Source organism: Asterias amurensis, chromosome 14, assembly GCF_032118995.1.
Source record: "Asterias amurensis chromosome 14, ASM3211899v1".
Classification (NCBI taxonomy): Eukaryota; Metazoa; Echinodermata; class Asteroidea; order Forcipulatida; family Asteriidae; genus Asterias; species Asterias amurensis.
In genome coordinates, this window is record NC_092661.1 from 975,028 (window position 1) to 997,712 (window position 22,685).

Here is a 22,685-nt window from a genome sequence, read left to right on the forward strand (position 1 = left end):
TAAATTTGCATCAGGGATAAAGAATATTCATTTGGTTTTACCCATTAACTGCTTAGCAAATTCGTTTGCTTATCAAATAATGAAAGTTGCAAACATGTAAACTTTATGGAGTTTAAGATGGTAACCAGTTTTTGTTAAGCAAGGTTTTCCTGTACTTACTTATTATGCTTACAGGCTTTATTAAATTTGGCCTTGACAATTGACTCATTAGGAATGAATATTATAGAATATGGAATTATCAAAAACATTGGAATGCTCGAAATGCAACTATATATATTTATAAAAGTTGACTGGCGCAATATCCTACTCAAAGTAGGTCACAGCTTATAGGCCAATAAAGATGTTGCTAAAATGACGCTAACAAATACCACAATTTAGTGAAAGCTTTTTGGCACATGCAAACTCAGACTAAATCAACCTTTGGTGTTTCTAAGACGCAACTACTTATTTCAAAGGAAACTAGTTTCCATAGTTTGAGCGATGATCTGCTGTTGCTTTGAACCTACAATAACTAAACAAACTAATAGCAGCCTGACATTTCGAGCCTAGCAGAGTCTTTCTCAAAGGCTACAAGGGCAAAATACCGCTTTAGCCTTTGAGAAGAGCTCTGCTAGGGTCAAATGTAAGGCCGCTAACTATTTTTTTGTATTTTATATTATAGGTTCTTTTAGCCGGTAAGCAGTTTGCAACTGTTAATTCTATTTCCGAAAACACAAAAATTTACAGATCTAACAACTCCACCGTATAAGGCACATATTTAAAAAATACTTTTGGAATAAACAAGGAATGGTTTGAAGGGTCTTTCGGAAGGGCATTTAGGGTTCTACCCTCAAAGTCTTTAATGGAACAGTCTTTATAATGGTGACAGTGTGTGGATTATACAGCTCAAGAGGTCATTGGAATGATTCATTATAGAAAAAGGGATATATTATCTGCCACCAGTTCTACTGCAGTTGCTGGAATAATTTCTACGGAATGTTTTTCTGGGGCATTATGGAAATGGCTGATCTTGTTATAATCCAAATGCATGTCAGTTTTTTCTCCGTTTGTGTTCAAGTAATTTAGAAATGTTGAAATGTTCTTTTGGTCAAACAAACTGACCGTTATGCCATGCCAAAGGACCATTCAACCAAATCTACCCAAAGTCCCAACATTGACCAGTAACCTTAGGTTGACCAAAGCAGGCGTGGAATTTCATCTATCAAAGGGCAATGCTATTTTTTTTGGTTTACAAAGGGCACTTCCATTGGAAAATCCCGAGGTATACATGAAACTTTTTAAGGGGCACCAAAGCCAAGACAAGGTCAGCCAATGACCTAAGATTGACCCCATTACATACAACTAATGGGCCCCCATTCCTACATGTCCTTTCCTGGGACAAGTTTTTTAATGCCATCCAGCTCTGTATTACCTAAGCTTGAACCATGACCTAAGATTGACCCCATGACCTCCAGTTGACCCCATGACTTAACCCCCCCCCCCCCATTCCTACATCAGTCTTTCTCTAGGACCAGTTTCTTAATGCGATCCAATTCTACCTGCATTGCCATTCTGAACTTCTTCTCTTCATCGAGCTCAGTCATCAGCTTAACGACCTCTTTCTTCATGTCGGACCTGACGCTAACCATCTGATCCTGAAGTGTCTTAATATCTTTCTTGAGCTCCTCCACCTGGAAGAAAGTTAAAGAAAGAAAGAAAAAAAACAGGACAAAAGAAAGTTACAAACATGGTTAAGCTTAAAGCCATTGGACACTTTCGGTAAAGAAAATTTTTTTTAAAGTTCACAGATTTACAAATAATTTACAGGGTTTACAGAAGGTAATGGCAAAAGACTTCTCTTGAATTATTATTCAATGAAGTGCTTTACGTTTGGAGAAAACATTAAAACAATATCAATTCTTGATATCGAGAATTACGGATTATGTTTTCCTGTTATGTTCTCCCGACTCCGATGACCGATTGAGCCTAAATTTTCACAGGTTTGTTATACACGCAGTGTGGGCCTTGGACAATACCGTTTACCTAAAGTGTCCAATGGCTTTAACTAGTCCCATTTAGGACACTTAAGCAAGACACTTGTGTCATTATGCAAGACACTCGATCATTATTATACGTCCTTTGGATGGTGTGTAAAGCCCTAGATCCTGTGTGTTGTGCAACACGTAAAAGAACCTGGAGCACTTATCATAACGAGAAGGGGGTTCCCACCAGTGTTCCTGGTTTGGTTGGCAGCATGTTGCACCACAGCACCTTTTAAAGGCAGTGGACACTATTGGTAATTACTCAAAATATTTATTGGTTTTAAACCTTTCTTGGTGACGAGTAATGGGGAGAGGTTGATGGTATAAAACATTGTGAGAAACGGCTCCCTCTGAAGTGCCATAGTTTTCGAGAAAGAAGTAATTTTCCACGAATTTGATTTTGAGACCTCAGATTTAGAACTTGAGGTCTCGAAATCAACCATCTAAACGCACACAATTTCATGTGACAAGGGTTATTTTTCTTTCATTATTATCTCGCAACTTCGATGACTGATTGAGCTCAAATTTTTACAGGTTTGTTATTTGATGCATATGTTGAGATACACCAACTGTGAAGGCTAGTCTTTGACAATTACCAATAGTGTCCACTGTCTTTAAACCATTGCATGGTGCTATGTAACGGAAATGGTTCGATACTTTCCACAATACCTTGCAGGAAAATACTAAGATTGCTGTGACTTGAGCGTCATTGAGCGACAGATATTGAGCGCTATATATGTCGCTTTGGAAGCCCCTTATAAATGCCTGTATAATTAGCTGTATTGATATGGCGCACTGCCTATGGCAGCAGGGCTACATATAGTAACAGCAAACCTAAACACACGATGTGTATTTTGTATTAGCCGTACCTGTGCATTGGACGCATTTTTGTTATCAGATATCAAACTGGTTGGTCGTTTTTTCACGGCGCTGGAGGAATCCGTCTGTCCCTTGGAGTTTGTGACAGTCACTGAAGGTGACTGGGCTGTGACGATTCCTGTCAAGGGACCGATCGGAGAAGACTTCGGCCGGGGTGGAGGCGCTGCGGTGCCATTTTCGACGAGCGGCTGCGGAAGGAATGAGTTCATGTAAAAGATGTCACTCAAGAACACCCTTTTCAAATTCAAAAGAGCTCCATGGATAACAATTTGTGAAAACAACATATATAATTTGCAGAGAAGCAAAGAACCCATGGTGCAGCCATCTTGTGGGCAGATCCCCTGTATACAATGTGTAAGGTTGCTCATTTGACTAAAATGGGAACCAGATGCTGGTCTTGGTTTTGTGTTTGCCGTGTGTGACATGACTATTTGGCCGTAGTTGTGTGAGCGATGATCTCACTACAGCAATAGCCATAACATAGTTATGCAATGAGTGCAGACCTAAGGCTGAGTCACACTGCAGCGATAACCATAACTATCACGACGCACAGAGAACGCATTTTATTGGTTGAATTGCTCCACGCAAAATACACACACGCTCATTCAACTAATAGAATGCATTCTCTTTGCGTCGTTGTCGTTCTCGTTATCACTGCAGTGGGACCGGGCCTTTAAGACTGGTCTCAAGCTCCAAACCAGACTGGTCTAGAGTTAAATTTTTGCTCGTCATCGTACCAGACATTATTCAAATCTAACTTGCAAATGGCTTAATATAGAAGTGGCCAGAGCTATAGACAATGTCATAGCAACATCCAGAGTGACTTTCGAAGGGGCACCAAGGCCATGACCAGGGCATAAGAGGCTGTGGCCTCCATGAGTTATTTCAGGCCTGTATTGTCTTCATAGATGAGGGAACAAGATGGCTGCACCAAGGTTCAAGACTACACTTTATTGTTGCTTAGAGGGAGAATGCAGTGTTGTCAAGGTTGCAGTGCATGGTCATACTAAACAGGAGTGCTTGGCAGTGCAGTATACAATACAAGCTGGGTAATCATAGCAGCAGGGCGAGTTGATTTGCGGTAATCTACATGTATGTGACGATTAAATCATCCAAATAGGTTTTTAGGTTTGCCACAAGGTCAACAAAATTGGCTCATAGAATGGAAAAAAGGGACAAAAATTGCAAAATATTCCCTGACTTTTGTACTCACGTCTTTGTCTCAGCACAAGTGCACACATTTAAAAAAAAAAAACAAGCGTGGGCAAAAAAAAACAAAATAAAAAATATCCTCACTCTGTTTAGGGTGTACGATATCGATGAAAAGGAAACTGTGTGTGTTTTGAAGATGAGCCACTTCAGATTTTTAAATGCAAACTTAAAAAAATAAGCAATCCACACATGGTGTTCCTGCAAACTATCAATATTTACCATGTTTACCAGTTAATATTCTAGTAGTCATAAGACAAAAATAATATGTAACTGAAACCAAAATTAAAAACCAAATGAAAGCAAAATCAGAAAGAAAAACAAAATAATGAAGCTTTATTTGCTTGACTTTAAATTAAAATAATGCATAGTGTTAGTTTCTTTTTACTCTAAAGGTAGGCTGTATTCCACTTACCTATTTGCAGTTTTTCATGCTCAAATAAGGTGATTAATTCAACTAGGGTATTTTAGCTTGGTTGAGAGCATTGACTAAAGGGTGTGTTTTATTAGATTAAGAATTTAAAGCTGCAAATAATGCTTGATGGATTGGTTGTAAATAAAACATTTTGTTTTATATATGCTTCTTGAATGAGATTTTCAGCTCCTTGAAGTATACTTTTTATCTTTTAACCAATATTATCATGAAGGAGTTGGTCTTCTTCAAGGTAGAAGAGAACAAACCTCATTTGTTCATACCAGATGGTCATATTGTATTGTACTGTTTCTTCAACATTTTAGAAAAAAAAAAACATTACTGAAAGCCCGAAGGACCAAAGGATAAAATGACAAAAAGAGAGGAATAATCATGACCAACTTTATCACCTGGGGTTCTTTTGCCAGGGGGGACGCTTTCTTTATAGACCTGGCTCTCAACTCCATAACCCACGGAGTCTGACTAGAATTAACAGGACTTGTTGGCGAAGTAACGGCAGGAGGAGAAGCAGCGACAGAAGGAGCAAGGTTACTGGGACTATCGGGTGAATCCCCATTCTTGACATGCTGTTGAAATTTGAGCCTCTGCACATAGCGAACAGGTTAGATTATAACGGAAATGTCAAAGACAAGCATTAAAGGAAAACACTACTAGAGGAAAGCATGCACATGCAAACAAACAAAAAGCAAATGGCATTGTGGGTAATCAGATGCATGATGGGTAAGGATGAGATCACAGCTGTTTGATTGGCACATTTTCCTGTTGGTTGTCAAGACAAGGGAATGATATACAAACAGGCAACATGCAATGGGAGTTTGATATCACTTTAGTTTGATTTGGTTTATGAATATTCGTGAGGAAATTCCTTTATGAATATTTATGAGGTCATATATTCATGAATATTTATGAGGTCATATATTCATGAATGTTTATGAGGTCATACCTAAGGGTTGTTTTGTGCTGTTTATAATATCAAGCTCAATTTTTTTTCCAGAGTCATATTTTAATGACTTGTTTTACAAAAATTGTTTTTAAATGAAAGCATTATTATATCGCTTTCATTAAAGAAAAACCAGGAACGATAAATGTATAAATAAATTATCAATTCCAACATTAAACAGGTTTTCCAAGCAACTGAAGGTGGTCACCAGGGGCATGTTGCCACCTACTCCTAGGGCTGAAACAGGGTTACCCCTTTCACAGTCCGTAAGGATGTACACACGTAGGCATGGGTATAATCCACTAGGAGCCACCTACTCCTGGGGCTGAAACAGGGTTACCCCCTTCACAGTCCATAAGGATGTAGGCTTGGGTATCATCAATCAGAAGCCTGGCCGGTAGAGCAGAAAGCACTACCTCCCCAATCTCTTCCCAACTTTGCATTGCAAGGGGGACTAGTGTCATAACCAGTATTAGAACCCACACTCTGCTACTAACAACACAAGAGCTTGGGCCCGGTGCACTAGACCGCTCTGTCATGACACGCCACAACGGAGTATGGGTAAAACATAAAAAGTATTCTTTGTCCCGATGCAAATTTAACATTTATTATAGTGTTACGTGAAGATATGACCTCATAAAATCCAAAGCAATCAACTGGAGTTGAACTCCCTCTAAAAACTGTTCACTCGAATAAGTAAGAAATAAATCTTGTAAATTCTGAACTTTTTTTCATCTCAAATCTGACTAAAATATAACTTTTCTTAATTATCATTGTTGGTTGAGATGGGAATACATTGCACCAGTTGTAAAAATAGGGATTTGAAAACAAACCTGCGATTCTACGACTGTGAAATGTTGACTATGAAATTCAAGGAAGAGAGAACAGGAGTGATTATGGATTTAAAAAAGACACGAGGGAATCTTAGCATGACGGCAAGGAAACTATAATGCTACAGAGTCTTGTTTTTTTTCTTAAAAGGCAGTTTTTTAAGTTTATGTGACAGCGAAAAACTGACAAGAGCAAGATCTGAACTTAGGACCTCCAGATTGGTGTAATAATAATAGAAACATAAAAATTAAAATGTCATGTAAGTGGAAATGGCCCAACAAACTTTGTGCCATGTTTCTTGATCATTTGTCTATGGCACTCTTACAAACATTGTATTCAAGAGAAATGAAGAAATTGACTGATCAGTTGAAAAGATACATGCCTGGGATGTATGAAAAGATGATTTTTGAATTGAAATGATTTCACATTGATGTCAACAAATGATCCAAGATTTCATAAAGTCTGATTTCATAGTTGTATTGAAGTTGGAAAAGTTGAAAGTGATGATCATTTTGAAAATATGAACATAGTGATTTCTTCAGACTTTTAATTCTTTGAAGATGGAAATTAACACAATTGGAGAGAATGAAAGTCACATGTCTGATTAATGGCAAGATAATTGGTCAAGGCAAACTGCTCATTGATTAATCTTTCATGGTTATCACACATTTTGAAATGATCGGTCATGAAAAACATGAATTTATCGTAACCAAATCACAAATTATCATTCTTCACAACCGGCATGACAAAACTCTTGTTATTTCTTTCTATAGCCACAAAGAACCTGAAATAATAGGAAGTTTAAAAAAATCAGCAGTAAAAGGATCAAAACAGCAAATTGGTTGACAAATATAATTAGCACCTAGGTTTTTCATACTTAATTGCAAAAACTACGCAAAAAATGTGAAGCAACAAGATTTTCTAATCTTGAATTTTATAAATCTAGAGCAGTTAATCTACCTTTAAAAGAAAAGTGCAAGTGCTAGAACTTTTGTAGTTAGAAATCTTTCATGTTAAAAGTGTTTCATTTGTTCTGCCAAGAGCTAATTCGAGACTTTGTTGCCAACTTGGCAGAACTTAGAATTATCCTAAACTGGGAACTTTGCCCAGTTCAATGTGAAAATGTAAATATGATAAGGATAACTAGAAGCAAAACTCTGATGTAGAATTCTATCAATCTATCATTTCCTCAAATGCCTGCACACAAAGTAATTGAATATTGTAAATTTGTGTCGTCAAATAACATGTAAAAATGAGTTTCAAGATAAAAGTTTTTATTGTGAACTTTATACAAATGAAGAACTATTCTTGACTATTAAAAAAAAAGCAAATAAAAAAACCTTTGAAGAAGCGCAGTGAATTGGAAAATGTATTATAAAGCATTTGCTTGATTTTGTTACACTGCTTTAGACTAAATCTAAAAATGTTCCCGTGAAAGCATTATTAGGAGTTTTCTGCAAGTTGGCTGCTGGTTTAAATATTTTTTTTTTCAAGGTTGTTAGATTAAGTTTTAGAAGGGAGAAAAGTAGACAACAAAAAAACACTGTTAGTTCTTGCAAGATTTTAGTACATGCACTTGCAACATGCATCTGATTTGTTGGTCCCTTACCGGCAGCCAGTTGAGTTAAACACTTACCGAATCGCTGAGGTTCCCGCCTTGTCCCCCGAACACTGAGGGCGGTCTTCGGTTGGCGTTCTTTGGCCGTGATAGCGTGATATGTGTTAGCTTCTGAGGAGAGTCTGCTTTTATGTCGTCGAATCCCACTTCTGTTATTACGCAGAGCAACAAACAAACAAAAAATTTATTCTGGGTTTTTGTTGATTTGAGTCGTGGGTTCACATCCCGTTAAAGTAAATTTGAGGCCCAAGGGATCTGGTTTATTTGCCTCATTACTGACAAAAGATTAGTCTGGAATGAGAATCCAAATTTTAGGAGATACCTTTGAAGTGGCATTTCCACCTGTTGGTAAATCCCTTGGGTTTAGCTTTTAAGAACCTCGACACACTGGAGAAGAGTATCAATGGCAGTGTTTCCTTTAAAAGTGGTCTGCTGGCTAAATGCCAGTTAAAACACCTAAGGACCAGCTAGAATTCTCTCCAAGGGGTGCGGAAAAGCATCCCTACTTAACATGGAATAGGGACTAGTGACAAACCTGTCGGACCAGTGAAACGACAAGCTACATTTATATTGGTCATGCTGGCTAGTCACTGACATAGATCAAAGATCTCTGAATAACTATTAAGGTTTGTAAATTATATCTGGGAAAAACAAGGGCTGTTTTTCCTCACTAGGTTAACTTCAGAAGTCTGAATTCCGATAGTCGTTTGACATCATCCCTGTTATACTAACCTCCTTCTTGGGTATCATTGACTGGAGGTCTCCTTCTTAAGACTACAGCTGGATGAGGTTCCTCTCTTTCTACTGTCGGAGGCGGACCGGAAGGCTTTGGAGGCGGCGGTTTACTCTTCACTGCGGGTTTCTTTGAAGGAATTGGTAACGCCTATAAATACAACAAAGAAATATAAGTCTGGTTCCTAACAGGGCTTCATTGGGATCATTGGGTGAAGTTGGACATTACAGCATAGGTACCAGGGGCCAATTTCATAAAGCTGCTTAACCAGAAAATACTGCTTGACAAACTTCTTTGCTAAGCAAAAATCTAGTTGGGCACTAGTCACAACAATTATCTGTTAAGCAATTCTTGTCTGTGCTTAGCAATTTTGTGTGCTTCCAGGCTTTATGAAACTGGGATCTAGACCTAATTTTGAAGATATGCTAAAGCAGACAAAAGGGCTGAATAATTTCCTGTTAACAAAAAAACACAACACAGGCAACCAGTTTCAAATGGTTCACAATGACATATTTTTTCTGATTAACAAGACTGTTTTGCTGCTTAGCTAGTTTGTGTGCTTAAGCACCTCTACGCAATTAAGCCCAGCCCTGGCTGCAGTTGCTAAGAGAGCAGTTTGCTCAGCAATAAAAAATACCAGCCAAAATGTCACTTTATGTGTACAACAATAAGCAGGCAAATAAACGCACTCTCATTAGTCAAACTTAATCTCAGCGTTTACATTGTTACAACAGTCATGATTAATTATAATTCCCAACCATTTCCCTGGTTTCCTGAAATGTAGAAACTGTTTTTGCAAATAATTGATGTTCAAAATCAAAGGCTACTGAACATTGTTAAAAAGGGATTAAATGGTAATATAACTCAAACTAAAGCATCTTTAACTGCATCAAACTAAAGCAACTTTAACCGCATTTTATAACTGTTATATTCAAAGAAAGCAACGTAAATAATATTTTAACTTGCTAGCTTTCTGACTCGAAGTCACATGTACAATGTAGGATCATAGAGTAGTTTTTGTCAATGCAGTGCTGATTTATGCAAAATATAGCTGAATAGTGTCTACTTGGTGAGAAAAAATGAAAGAAAAAAAAAATGTCACTTTGATATTTAAACATTCTAATCCATCCTGGTGCCTGGGAAGTGAGATGATTCTCATATTCAAATCTTTCGAATGAAAAATTATCCGAACCATCGCTTCGAAGGAAACCTCTTTTTCAGTGGTTTTCACAAAGTATGTTTTGATGGTCATTAATTTGTGCGTAGTTTCCAATCTACATGTGCGACTCCCACCTTTAATGTTAATCACGTTCAAACTACATATTGTAGATTCCAGAGGCGTATATTGAGGGATTTGTGACAACTTGCAAATAGAAGCCATCTTGTACCCCCCCCCCCACAAAAAACAAACAAAAACTAAATAAAAATGCAAGGGAGAATACAGGGTGCAAGACTAGACTGTGCATTGGGTTGCACTGCATTTGTATGGAAAATGGCTCTAAGTGACTATGTGACCAAAGAAAACTAGTCCTTCTGTGTTGAACTTTCTCAATGAAGAGCTCTGCCAGGTTCCAACCACAAAAAACACAGTGACTACTGTAATGTATGTATGGATGAAATGAAAATCTACACGACAAAACTCCTGCATACCACCCGTGGAATTTAGGCATAATGCAAAGTTGTGCGAGAGTATGAAGATGGCTGACTGTACACATTGTGGCGTCAAGTGCGAACTAAATGGAATGTATCTACATGAACTATATAGCTAAGAATCTTAAGCCTTAGAATTCCTCTCAATGACACTGGGAAAAAAAAGTCAGAGCTGCAAACTTTTCCATCTTGCAATCAGGGAGATTTAGTACAACTACCAGGGTGATATTTAGAATTACAGTTGAAAGCTCCGACTTAAACATCCGTGTCCCCCCCCACCCCCCCCCCCCCCCCAAAGGAAAAAAACATTCCCTTCAGTACGCTTTTTCAACTTTAAGTTTTGATTCAAAATTAATATTTTCTCATATAGCTCATCAACTTTTCTAACAGTAACTTTTGCTTTACATCATGCATTGGCTTATTGCTTTTACCAGAGAAACACAAATTCCTATGCAATATCTACAGTAGTTAATGTGCAGCGTTGATTTAATAAAGCTACATAAATTCCTGTTGCATTTTTGAACTCACCTTTTTAGGCTAGTTGTGTTGGCGGTTAGTTGGTATGTCAGAAATAAAGATAGGATACAAAGTGGAAAGATTTTAGGAACATAGAATAGGTATCGGGTTTTGATGAAGTATTTTGTTTAGGCAAGGGAAAAGTTTACTCGACAAGAATGTAATAAATTTGCTTATTTCTCAAAATCAAGTAAAAAACCACAAGGGAAACTGAGCGGGTAAATTTCAGATAATTGCGGGTTGAACAAAGACGAAATGACTTATAGTGGGATTTGCACCAACAACCCCCGGATTAACGTGCCGCCGCTCTACCCACTGGGCTATCTAGCATCTTGCTATTTTGTCATACAACCGTGAACTGTCGTGTAGCCTGGGATCACACCCACATTTATGATACAACCTGGAAAGCCAGGGAATTTCAACTTTTTCTTTTACAAGTAAAAGAGAAAGCTAAGGTGACATTCTCATACAAACAAATGTTCTGACAAGAAGATATTTTAAGTTGGATTTGAAACTTTGCATGGTGGAAATACGATATGGAAAGGTTTGCGGTAACACCATGTAATGACAATTTCTAATGACTTGGGGTGAATCTGAAAAGAACCGTTGGTTTCAACTCGACGTTTCGGTGCTCTGATTGTCCCCAACTCACTTAGAGAGAGTCATTACATGGTGTTATCGCAAAACTTTCCATACATGCCATAAGAAGATATTGTGATCTTTTTCTTTCACCAGTCAAAGAGAGAGTGTGGAGGGGGAGGGAGAGGGGAATGGTATACAAAGATTTGAGTTTTTTTCTTACCGGCTTAGGTGCAGCTTGTGGATGCGGCTTGCGATTCGTCTCATCTCGAGGCTGAGTAGTGGGATGTGATGGTCGCCTTGGTGCGTCCTCCTTAGATTGCGTGGAGGACGTCTCCGGACTGGAAGATGGTGGAGGTTGAGATGGCTTGGGCGGGGCAGCGCTGTCCACTGAAGATTTGGAAGAGGCTATCTTGGTCTCTGATTGGGGTGGTCTCGGAACGACTGCAAGTAACCAGAAGATTTAATATAAGAGCCACAATAAACTGGTTTGGTTAACTAGATTCAATACGATGTTGAATAAGTCTTTACTATTAATTTTTTGAGAATTTTTTTTGAACTTCTGAAAAACTTTTTGCTGTGACTCAACAAGATAAAATCAACAAACATTTTCTTAAAAGTAATAGAATGTCTTCATTGTGAATTTGCCAAACCTTGGTTGAACGCCATTATTTTCTTGCAAATTTGATGACAAGTTAAGCCCAAAATTAACAGAATTGTTATTATATGCATTACATTATGTGGGGATACGCCAAGTAAGGATATTGGACTTTGACAATTACCAAAATCATACCCCGTCTTTTAAACAATGTTTTTGTAACCCTTACCTGAGGTTGGTCTGGCTGGCATTGGAGCCTTCTTCTTCACTTTCTACAATGGAAAAATGATGACATCAACAAAAACGTTAATGTAGTTTGACATAAAAATCAAGATAATTATGCTGAAGTTCTTTTGTGTTATTAATTTTGCACACGGATGGAAAGAAACACATTTTGAAAGATTTCGACAAGATGAACAGGTTTGGCGTTTTGATATACAGAGGTTGTCTAAAAAAGTGAGTTAAAAAAAATGTATTCTTTATCCCGATCAAAAAGGCCTGATACTTCACAGAGGCAACATGGGCGTTCCCCCCCCATTGCCTTGGTGCCCTTGAAATGCTAACAGTAGAAATTTACAACTTCCTCATAGTGTGCCCTTGACAAAAGATAAAATGCCTTGGTGCCCTTGCCCTTCACAATCGAAGAATACAGGAGTGAACAAGTTTTATCGGAACAATAACTGAAAGAAAAGAAAGATTTCAGAAGTGTCCTTCTTGAGCAAGATACAAGTTCTACATTGCTTCTCTTCACCCAGGGGTTGCGAGGGTAGAGGTTGATATTGTAAATGAAAAAGCCTTTGGATCAATATAAACTGTTGCCCAGGCTGTGTACTCCCAAGGGAGCTGAGAAACATTTAAAAAAGGGATGTTATTGTCCCTATGACCAGGGCACTAATGTAAAGCGCATTGATACGGTTATTGTGAAATGCGCTATCAAAGAGTTGTTATTAGCTGTTCCGAACATCAGTCGGAATGTCAGCTATTGTAATCGTCAAGATTTTTAAATTTTTTATTATTATTATTATTCTTCTTTCTATACTCAAAATCGTATTGAATTAACACTTGACTTTTCAAATTATTAAAATGTATAATTAGAATTATCAGAATGAGACAAATCATATACCATACTAAAGATTATGGCCTAACCTAAATTTGAGATTTATTTAGATTAAAATTCTTAATTAATTATTCTTGTGACAGACGTATGAATATTTAATTATTATTATTATTACTGACCTCCTTCTCTGGGGGTAACATCGTTACAAAGTTATCGGGGAAGACCCCTTTCCTTCCGTCCACCTCCCCAAGCCACCATCCACTATCTGCTGCCTCTTTGTCAATAATCGTCACAATGTCGCCCTCTTTCAGCTCAAGCTCGTCCGAGTGCTGAGCCTCGTACGAGAAGGTCACCTTAGCTCTCTCTTTAACTGGTGGAAGAAAAAGATCAAAATAAATTCGGTTAGAAAGATGTTTTTAAAAGTAATATAATGATCCACACAAATTATGTCTCAAAATATTGTGGTTTTTCCTTTTCCGTTTAACTTTGTGAACTAACACGATCTGCTGTTTACTAGAACAAAATTTCTAAGAGCTGAGAGTAACCAGGAATTTCATTAAGTTTATTTCAATTCATTTCTTTCCCAGGCAAACATTAAAAAAAGCACAATCAAAGGATCTACATTGTGTATAAGAACTAAAAACACATTTTTTTGAAAGAAGATTACAAAAATATAAAAAAGATTTAGCAAAGTACTGAAGCAACCCTGCTGGGTGGGTAGAAAGGAACAACCACCAGTGAGGGTGGTGCAAAAAAAAAAATTAAAAAAAAAACAAACACCTAATGGAACTCTTGCAGGGAAAGCCAGAAAGTCACTTTCAAAGTGGTCGACCTTGGCTGCCGATGGACCGGCATCCTGTCCAGGGGGAATAGAAATAGCCTCAGCAGTATAATGCCAATAAAACATGTTAAGTTGATGGAATGAGCAATTCTGAGCCAGTTCTTGGTATTAGAGATTTCAGTTTGTGGAGAGAGTTATTATTTTAGGGTTTCTCTATATGCCTATCTACTGCCTGCAGATCAAAATACGCACAAAAACAATCCCAATTTGTTATATCACAAAGACAATTGCACAACTATCAGGGAATTAAAACAAATACTACATGTAAAACGGTTCTAGTTATTCATCATGCTATTCTAGCTTCAGTTCAAAGGCATTGGACACTATTTGTAATTACTCAAAATAATTATTAGCATAAAACCTTTCTTGATTACGAGTAATGGGAGAGGTTGATAGTATAAACATTGTGAGAAACGGCTTCCTGTAATGTAGTTTTCAAGAGAGAAGTAATTTAGAATTTGAGGTCTCAAATCAAGCATCTAACTGTGTGTGACAATGGTAGTTTTTTTTGTCACTATTATCCCGCAACTCTGATGACCAATTGAGCTCAAATTTTCAAAGGTTTGTTGTTTCATGCATGCTTAGATACACCAAGTGAGAAGACTGGTCTTTGACAATTACCAACAGTGTCCAGAGTCTTTTAACAAGGGTCAAATTATACATACTGACATGTACAATGTTAGTACAGACTTCCTTATTCATGTTATTTGATAGAGCTCTACACACACATGTCTGATGCTTTTCAACAAGCATTTTAAAGGATGAATTCATTTGTATTTACTTGTTGGGTTTAAAATTAGGCATTCAGATTGGCTCGGTGGTGTCTTCCCTGCCTTACACCTCTCTGAACTGCAGTGTGCGCGCACCTGCTCAGTATTGCGTGCGGATGTCTGAGCACAGTATTGTGTGCGGATGTCTGAGAACTACTGGCGTGAACAGTGAAAAAGGACATCCAAAAGTTTCCCAGGTGACATTGCAAATGAGGCATTTACTGGCAGGCAAGATTACACAAGAACTCAAAAAAAAAATTGTTGAATTATCAATTGTCAAAACAACAATATTTAATAAAAATTGTCAGATCTCATTTTTCCATATCAAAAAAAAGATGAAGAATAATTCTGGTATACATGTACAGTGCTAAAAACTTTGGTGTAAGGGTAATATCAACTAATATTATTAATCCAAGTAGCAAATTCAACATCTGCATACAAGTATTAAAGGGTTCAAATCATTGCACATTTGATGAAGTTTCAACATCTTTAAAATCTACTCTGCATTCAACACAATCTGTCTTATGTACCTTGTATTGAAAGTACTAATAATGATAATTAAAATTACAATGGACCGTTTTGTATAAAGCGCTTTTCACGTAAGGGGATGTTTCAAATCGCTCCGACATCAATACCCCCAATCACAAGAACCATTTCTGCCCTCACAGGTACCCATTTACCCTTGGGTGAAAGGAGCAATTATAGTTAAGTGTCTTGCTCAGGGACACAAGTGTCACAACAGGGATTCGAACCCACACTCTGCTGAACAGAAGCATCAGAGCCTGAGTTCGGTGCTCTTATCCACTCGGCCACGATAAGGATAAAACCAAATAAGGTTTGTTTGTTTGTTTGTTTGTTTGTTTGTTTGTTTGTTTGTCTGTTTGTTTGTTTTTATTTCCATCAATACAACAAATTATTTGAACTAACAAAACACAAATAGACTATAATTATACACTACGTTATACAGTATGTTGAGTGCAGATGGAACCATGTAGCTTTGAATACGGATCAGAGCCTGATAGTCTGAAAATACCTTTAAACTTACCTCCCGAGCCCTTCTTTGCGAATCTCATGATGTAGTATAGTGTACAGTTTGAGAACCAATTACTAAAGTTCAAGTTTTATATACTTCACATTTTGGTATTTATAGTAATGACACTTCAACAAAACAATTGTATCTCTTACACGTGAAGGAAGTAACCGATCAAGGAAACACAGCAGGTTGTTGAATCATTTTAGGGTGTTGGTATTTACTTTAGTGACATTGCTTTTTATATCCTCTACATGTCCTCAATCATGATGTTTAAAAATAAGGGAATAAAAGGGTAGAGATGAGTTCTTCAACGTGCGTTTAAAGCGGGCAGGGTTGGCGCCCGTGTAATAATGACCCAAGCAGAAGGCGAGGGCCTTTATCACACGGCAATGACCCTGCAAGGTTTTAAACGGACTATGAAATACGAGTCACTACTCTGTAATTCCCGTTCATAAATGGCCTTTTGTTAAAAAACGTAAACAAATACAGTTATAGACATTTACAATTGCAAATTCGAGATTTAAAATTATTTTTTTCAAAACTTTGTGAAGAAACTGTTCGAGGTGTGTGGGTTGAGTTCTAATTTTCACAGGTTTGTTATTTTGAGCATATGTTGAGATACACCGAGTGAGAAGATTGGTCTTTGACTATTACCAAAGGTGTCCAGTGTCTTTAACATAAAATATATTTGATTTGTTATTTTTGTTTTAATTAGAGATCTTCTAATATCGCAAGGCCATGGAGGCTGCACTTCAAGGTGAGGGCTACATTTAAAATTTGGGCTATCGACCCAAATCAGCTGCTGGGGGGACGTTTCCATCTACATGTACTCCTCCGCGAGAGGGTTACCCCTTTTACAGTCCTTCCAGGAGTGGATTTCACAAAGAGTTAGGACTAGTCTTATCTCGAGTTACTCGTCCTAACTTAGGACTATCCATGCAATTTGTACATGTATATCTCCTAGGACTAGTCCTAAGTTAGGACTAGTCCTAACTCTTTGTGAAATCGACCCCAGTGGTGTTTAATTACTCTGGTGACGTTGCTTTTTATACCCTCTGCCCAGGCCTAATGTTTTTAAACTTGATGTTAAAATATGTATTATTTATATCGTATATAATCGTTTATTTTCATACTATTTTTTAAAAGTTTGGCTGAAGCGTGCTGAAATGAGGTCTTTAAAATGCTTTTAAATGTATGTGGTTATCTTAGTTTTAAAATTCCTGCCGAGCTATCTGGCAGTTCTGGAGCAAGCTATGGTTTTGTCCTGATGATTTTTGTAAATTTTATCTGAAGTATAAAATAAATTTAAAAAAATTAATTATTATTACTTTTTTGTATTTGTTTGCATTTATACCATAGGTCCTTTTGGTTGGTAAGCAGTGTGCAACATTTAAGTCTATTTTCACATTTTAAATTTTGTTAAAACGGTCAGCACGATTGCTGTAGTGTTACGCAAAACTTTTCTTTCCAAACAATTTGCTGATTCATCCCATTCAGAAAACCTCCTTATAATTAGTTTAAACCTAACGCACACCCTCACCCAAAATGACTCACGACAAAGTCTCCGACCACCCTAACAGTCACTGAATCAGGCCTACCTACATACTGACACGTACTGCGGGTACTCACCCTTTTCTGACTTCACTATGTGTCACACCAAGCCGCTAACAACAAATAACATCAGCTCAAATTACAACCAAGTTCCGTTGCATTGTCAAAGAAGCCACACTCAGTAATCGTTTAACGCTAATTCCTATTCTTTTTCGCACCCTACGACCAGCTACTAGTATTTTTCCTTGCATCTTTTTATTTTCCATCGGCTTCCTGATTCTAGGCAGGAAGTTGCCATGGGGGGGGGGGGGGGTTCTCAGGATGTATGGACAATATTGCTATGGCAATATGATGTTGAATGATCGTGACATTTGACCTTTAAGGAGACCGTTGGACCAGTTGATTATTTTTGTCTGACGTAGAGTGGACATTGCCAAGTTTCACTTCCAGGATACACAAAGGCAACTAAATCAGCACACTGTGCAAAGTTCATTACTCACTACACAATGTACATGATGTATTGGTGTTGTGATAGTCTCTGGTTATATGGACAACAGAGGGAGCTATACCCCCTGTATACTGTTCAATCATCACAGAACATTTTATTCAGACCTTGAAATAAGGTTATTATCCTTAAGATCGCAGGGCTAGCTGCTTGTCAATGTCAGGCGCGTATGCTTCAATATTGACAAAGCAGGGGGGCACCAATTTATTTTCTTATTTATTCTTTATAAAGGACAACCTATGAGGAAATTATACATTTCCACCGGAGCATTTCAAGGGCACCAAGGCAATGACCAGGGGGCGCACAGGCAATTGCCTTAGTTTGTTTGCCTCCGGAAGTAACTCAGAGAATTAGAAGTAGCTGTTGTAAACCAAAAGGACCTGTATACATGTTGTTAACGGCCTGATGTTCCCACTCTAGTGGAGTTTCGACGTGTATTCAGCTTTCGAGAAAGACTCTGCTAGGGTTGAAACAACGGCCATTAAGCTTTTTTTTGTATTAATATTCAAATACACAAGACGGTTGGACTTCTCTGGTCTTGAGTTTACTGGCCGTACACTTAAAACATTGGCATTATAGGCCCAAAATCCAGTGCAAATTTTGAGCTCTGCAATGCCTTCAGTTCACTTACATTTGTGCATTCTGACTATACATGAACCTCTTTGCGTAGATTCATTATGTACGATAGATTGGAAACCAATAGTGTGAACACTCTTTCACATTCATTTATGAAACTATCAGCCAGGGCTTAGTAATAAAAGAAATCAAAAGCAGTTAAGTCGAACTGATTCTATGAACCATGTACGAGCTACATATCATTTATATGGCACTCTACAAGAACACAAGGAACAACAACATTAAACAAAAAGAAATAAAGATATTCAATTGCACAAACAGGGGCCAATTTCATAGAGCTGCTTAAACAAAAAAATTGGTTAAGCACGAAAATAGCTTGCTTATTTTACACATGTTACAGGCCAAAATTTCATGCCATATTCTTTGCTTGTGACTGGTGTTTAGCTGTTGTTTACTTGGCATAACAATTGGTGGAGTCTTGGCCGGTAATCTGATTTTACAAAATAGATTTTTTTGCTTAAGCAGAATTTTGTGCTTAAGCAGTCTATGAAATTGGGCCCAGATCATACGTGGGGCAGCATGCTTCCGAGCAACAGTAATTTGGTCACTTTTATTACCCCTGACCCGCATGATTTATCTTTGTTTTTTATCCCTTCTGGTTGTCGTTCCCATTTGGCTTTGTTTTCCTCCTGCATGCTACGCCCTCAGCCGACCTCTCACAGTGTTTAATTTTTGTTTTTGTTTTGTTTTTTTATTCAAATAATTTATTTATTTAATTTAATTTATTAATTTATTTCATTTAGTATTTAATTTCCTTATTTCTTTGGTTTGTTTGAATTGGTCAAAAATAAAAGTAGATGCAGCTTCCCTGATAGCACTAGAAAGCTTGTTCCACTACTTAGGGGGGGGGGGGGCAACAACAAAGAATAGATGTTGACGTCACAGCTCTGTTTTCCCAAGCTAACGTTTCACGGAGTTCAGCATACCTCATCCCTTCCGAAGGGTTTGCAGCAAATTTGTGACATCAAAAATGTGCATCCAATTCGTATGAACGGGGCTTGACTGTTCCTTTTGGTATATTATTTGATCATAAAAATCAATATTAATGAGAGATTCAAAACATTTCAAAAGAAACTTACTTATTTCTTCAAACTCCTCCTCTTCTTCTTTCTTGTCTTTCCTCTCTTCCTTCTTGTACTCTGGTTTAATATCTTTCCTCGGCTCAGCCTTCTTGGTTTCTACTGGAGTCCCAGAAGACTTGGCAGAAGGAATCGGAACAGCCCTCTTCAGCGATAACTGGTGGTTGAAATAAGCCAGAAAATCTTAAAGGATTGTTGAAGAATCGGATCGAAAACAAATCGTAAAGATCACAGATTTACGTAAAAGTAAATGATAGTAGAAAACACCTCTTTAAATAAATTTGCCTGAAATAACATATTTTATGAGAAATAAATAAAACTAATTTCCAGTTTGGCGTTTATCACTCAGTGAGCGTTTTAATTCATTTTTGTTTTTGCGTTGATGTCATTCAAAATGTGTAATCGGCTTTTCACTTTTTTCTTGTGACCCAGATGACTGATCGAAATAAAACTTCCACAGGTTTGTCAGTTTGTGTGTTACATAAAGTGCTTACACTGCCAGCAACTGTTACGTTAGCAAAAACTGATTTTGTTATGTTCCTTAAAATAATGTACAATCCGCAGGACAAAGCATCAGGGTTATGTGAGTGTCTTGGTTAAAGGATTTAGGTACTTTTTCAAAATGTCCACAGATTTACATTAAACTTACAGGGTTTGAAGATAATGATAGTGGAAAGCTTCCCTTCAAATATTACTAACTATTAAAGAATGTGTAGTGTTTTGAGAAATGAGTATAACAAGTCACAAAATAATTTTGGTGTTATGAGACCAAAATTATTTTAGCATGTAAAATCCCCTTTAAACCAGTTATGATATTATACCAAAACCATAACTGGTTAATTCGTTTTCACATGCTAAAACTGAGACAAAAATTATTACTTTTACTCATTTCTAAAAAACTACAGCACCCCAGTCAGTAAAATTTCAAGGAAAGCTTTCTACTATCATAATTTTCATACTGTGTGAGTTTAATGTAAATCTGTGGACATCATGTTTTTTGGCTAGGAAAAAGTACATAGACCCTTTAGGGACAGAGGTGTCGTGACTCTGGAACCCACACTCTGCTAAACAGAAGCACCAGATCTAGAGTCCGGAGCTCTTAACCGCTCGGCCACGACATGCTTGAGGACACAAGTGTCACGACTGCGACTCGAACCCACACTCTGCTGAACAGAAACACCAGAGCTTGAGGCCGGAGCTCTTAACCGCTCGGCCACGACACAACCCCAAATAGCGGGACGTATGGGGTTTTACCACAGCTAGTCCGAGCGGTCTCTCACGTACCCTTTTCTGTGCCAATTCACTCGACTTTGCTGCTGGTGGGGTTTCTTTCTTAGAGTGATCTGCTGTTGAATTTCCACCCGTTTTCCTTAATTTGACTTCTCCACCAGCAAAGATGTTACCAAACCCGACTCCTTTGACCTTTGGGGGTTTGGCCTTCGGAACTTCGGCTGGGGGCTCATCTGAAAGAACTAACATACATTTGATAAGACTGTAAATGCAAAGCCTTAGCCTTAATACAAGTTAAGAAATATTTTGTTTCAATTTCTTTAATTTGTAAATATGAATCTCCAAAGGGTAACCAGCCTAAGGTATTTTGCTTATTTTTTTTTAAACACAACTTTTTATGTGCCGAGTCTAAACATGCGTTAACAAAAAATATGTCTTTTTCTTGGTAACAAATAGTTACTGTACATGGTCTACACAAGTACCTTTATCGCATACATTGGCGGGCCCTGCTCCCGATTTCACGAAACTCATCGCAAGTAGCGGCGTATCGTAGGGTTTGCGATGCGTCGCAGACCTATAAGACACGTCGCGGCTGCGACAAGTTCGCAATTTACGACGTGTAACTGGTCGCAACTTGCACTTGCGACGCGTCGCAGCGCTTCATGAAATCGGGGGCTGGGCCAACAGAAGGTTACAAGTTTAATCACAGTTTATCCAACAATGAGCAGTACAGTGGACAAGTGCCTGCCAGACACCGGCCAAAAAACAGGCCTAGAATTCAACCCCATTTTTGTCAAGGCAGAATTGTAATTGTGAATTGTGACTGTGGCCGCCTAATTGTGAGATCTTTCGCCAACCTCTACACACCGGCCGATGCCAAGAAATTGCACACACCGCTCGGTCTCAGCTATAACTGTAACTCAGGTATTAAATGTGATTTTTACCTGGTCTCTCTGTGCTTTTAACTTCGGGTCCATCGCCAGCATCCTCCGGGCCAACCGCTTCGTTCTCGTCGATTAACGACACAAAGTTAGAAGGAAACATTCCTTTCTTTCCTCGTAGAACACCTTCCCACCATCCGTCTTCTGGTTGGCTGGTGACACTGATGACCTCATCGACCTGTAAGCCAATCTCATCATCCTTCTGAGGGACATAGCTAAAGACAACCTTTGCTCGAATCGCCTTTCGCTTCTCTGAGCCCTCTGTTGTATGAAAAAAAAAGTAAAACAAATTATGTCAGGCTCTTTGCACTGGACACGCTTGTCTGTTACTTCACGAAGGCAGCGAAGGCGATCGCCTCAATGCCCCCTGGTTACTGCTTTGGTGCCCTTGAAATGCTATAGTAGAATATTACAGGTCCGCAAGGTGTCCTTACCAAGGAGGAAATGCCTTGGTACCCTTGCCCTTTCAAACACGAAGCATTTAGGCCTGGACATGTATTTACTCAAAACACATATTAGCATAAAAACATACTAGGTAAGAGGATGGGAGAGCTGTTGATAGAAACCATTGTAAGAAACCATTTCCCCTGAAGTAACATAGTCTTTTGAGAAAGAGGTAATTTCTCACTAAAATTTTCAGTCTGAGAAAGACTTCAGGCAAATGCTTTAACATGTTTAAGGCCCAATCCGAAGGCATATTGTCTCTTAAACCTTGTCCGATTGCAAAAAATATTCAAACTAAAGTGGATAAAAAAGTAACCCTCACCCTGCCAGACTGTTGAACACACCTTGGAATGAGAACATTCCTTCTACGTACCTCTTCTTAAGACCTCTTGTGATTCTCCATTAACCACTTCAGGAGGAGGTGGACTTGGAGCTTTCGCTCGAACAGCAGCTGCCTTCTCAGGAGCTGCCTTCTCAGGAACTGCCTTCTTGAGCTGAAAAACAACAACAAGAAAAAGGATTTAACAGGTTTGTACCACAGACTTGTAGCAGATTTGTACAACTGAACTGAAAGCAAACAGCACTGGCTGT

The 22,685-nt window shown here is 38.1% G+C and overlaps 1 protein-coding gene across 2 annotated transcripts in view; it reads right to left on the reverse strand.

Moving 5' to 3' along the window:
* Positions 1 to 1,097: 1,097 nt before the first annotated feature.
* LOC139946927 (SH3 domain-containing kinase-binding protein 1-like) overlaps positions 1,098 to 22,685 on the reverse strand; it is a 29,983-nt gene continuing 8,395 nt past the window's right edge. The window contains exons 3-14 of one of the 2 annotated variants that reach the window (XM_071944712.1): positions 22,468 to 22,588; positions 21,654 to 21,911; positions 20,764 to 20,951; positions 19,480 to 19,636; positions 13,244 to 13,434; positions 12,237 to 12,279; positions 11,633 to 11,853; positions 8,664 to 8,814; positions 7,950 to 8,080; positions 4,932 to 5,126; positions 2,891 to 3,088; positions 1,098 to 1,670 (exon numbers count right to left, since the gene is read on the reverse strand). In XM_071944712.1, the coding sequence (XP_071800813.1) occupies positions 1,494 to 1,670; positions 2,891 to 3,088; positions 4,932 to 5,126; positions 7,950 to 8,080; positions 8,664 to 8,814; positions 11,633 to 11,853; positions 12,237 to 12,279; positions 13,244 to 13,434; positions 19,480 to 19,636; positions 20,764 to 20,951; positions 21,654 to 21,911; positions 22,468 to 22,588 (2,031 nt within the window). In that variant the 3' untranslated portion in view covers positions 1,098 to 1,493. The remainder of the gene's footprint in view (positions 1,671 to 2,890; positions 3,089 to 4,931; positions 5,127 to 7,949; positions 8,081 to 8,663; positions 8,815 to 11,632; positions 11,854 to 12,236; positions 12,280 to 13,243; positions 13,435 to 19,479; positions 19,637 to 20,763; positions 20,952 to 21,653; positions 21,912 to 22,467; positions 22,589 to 22,685) is intronic. The other variant, XM_071944713.1, reaches the window with a different exon arrangement.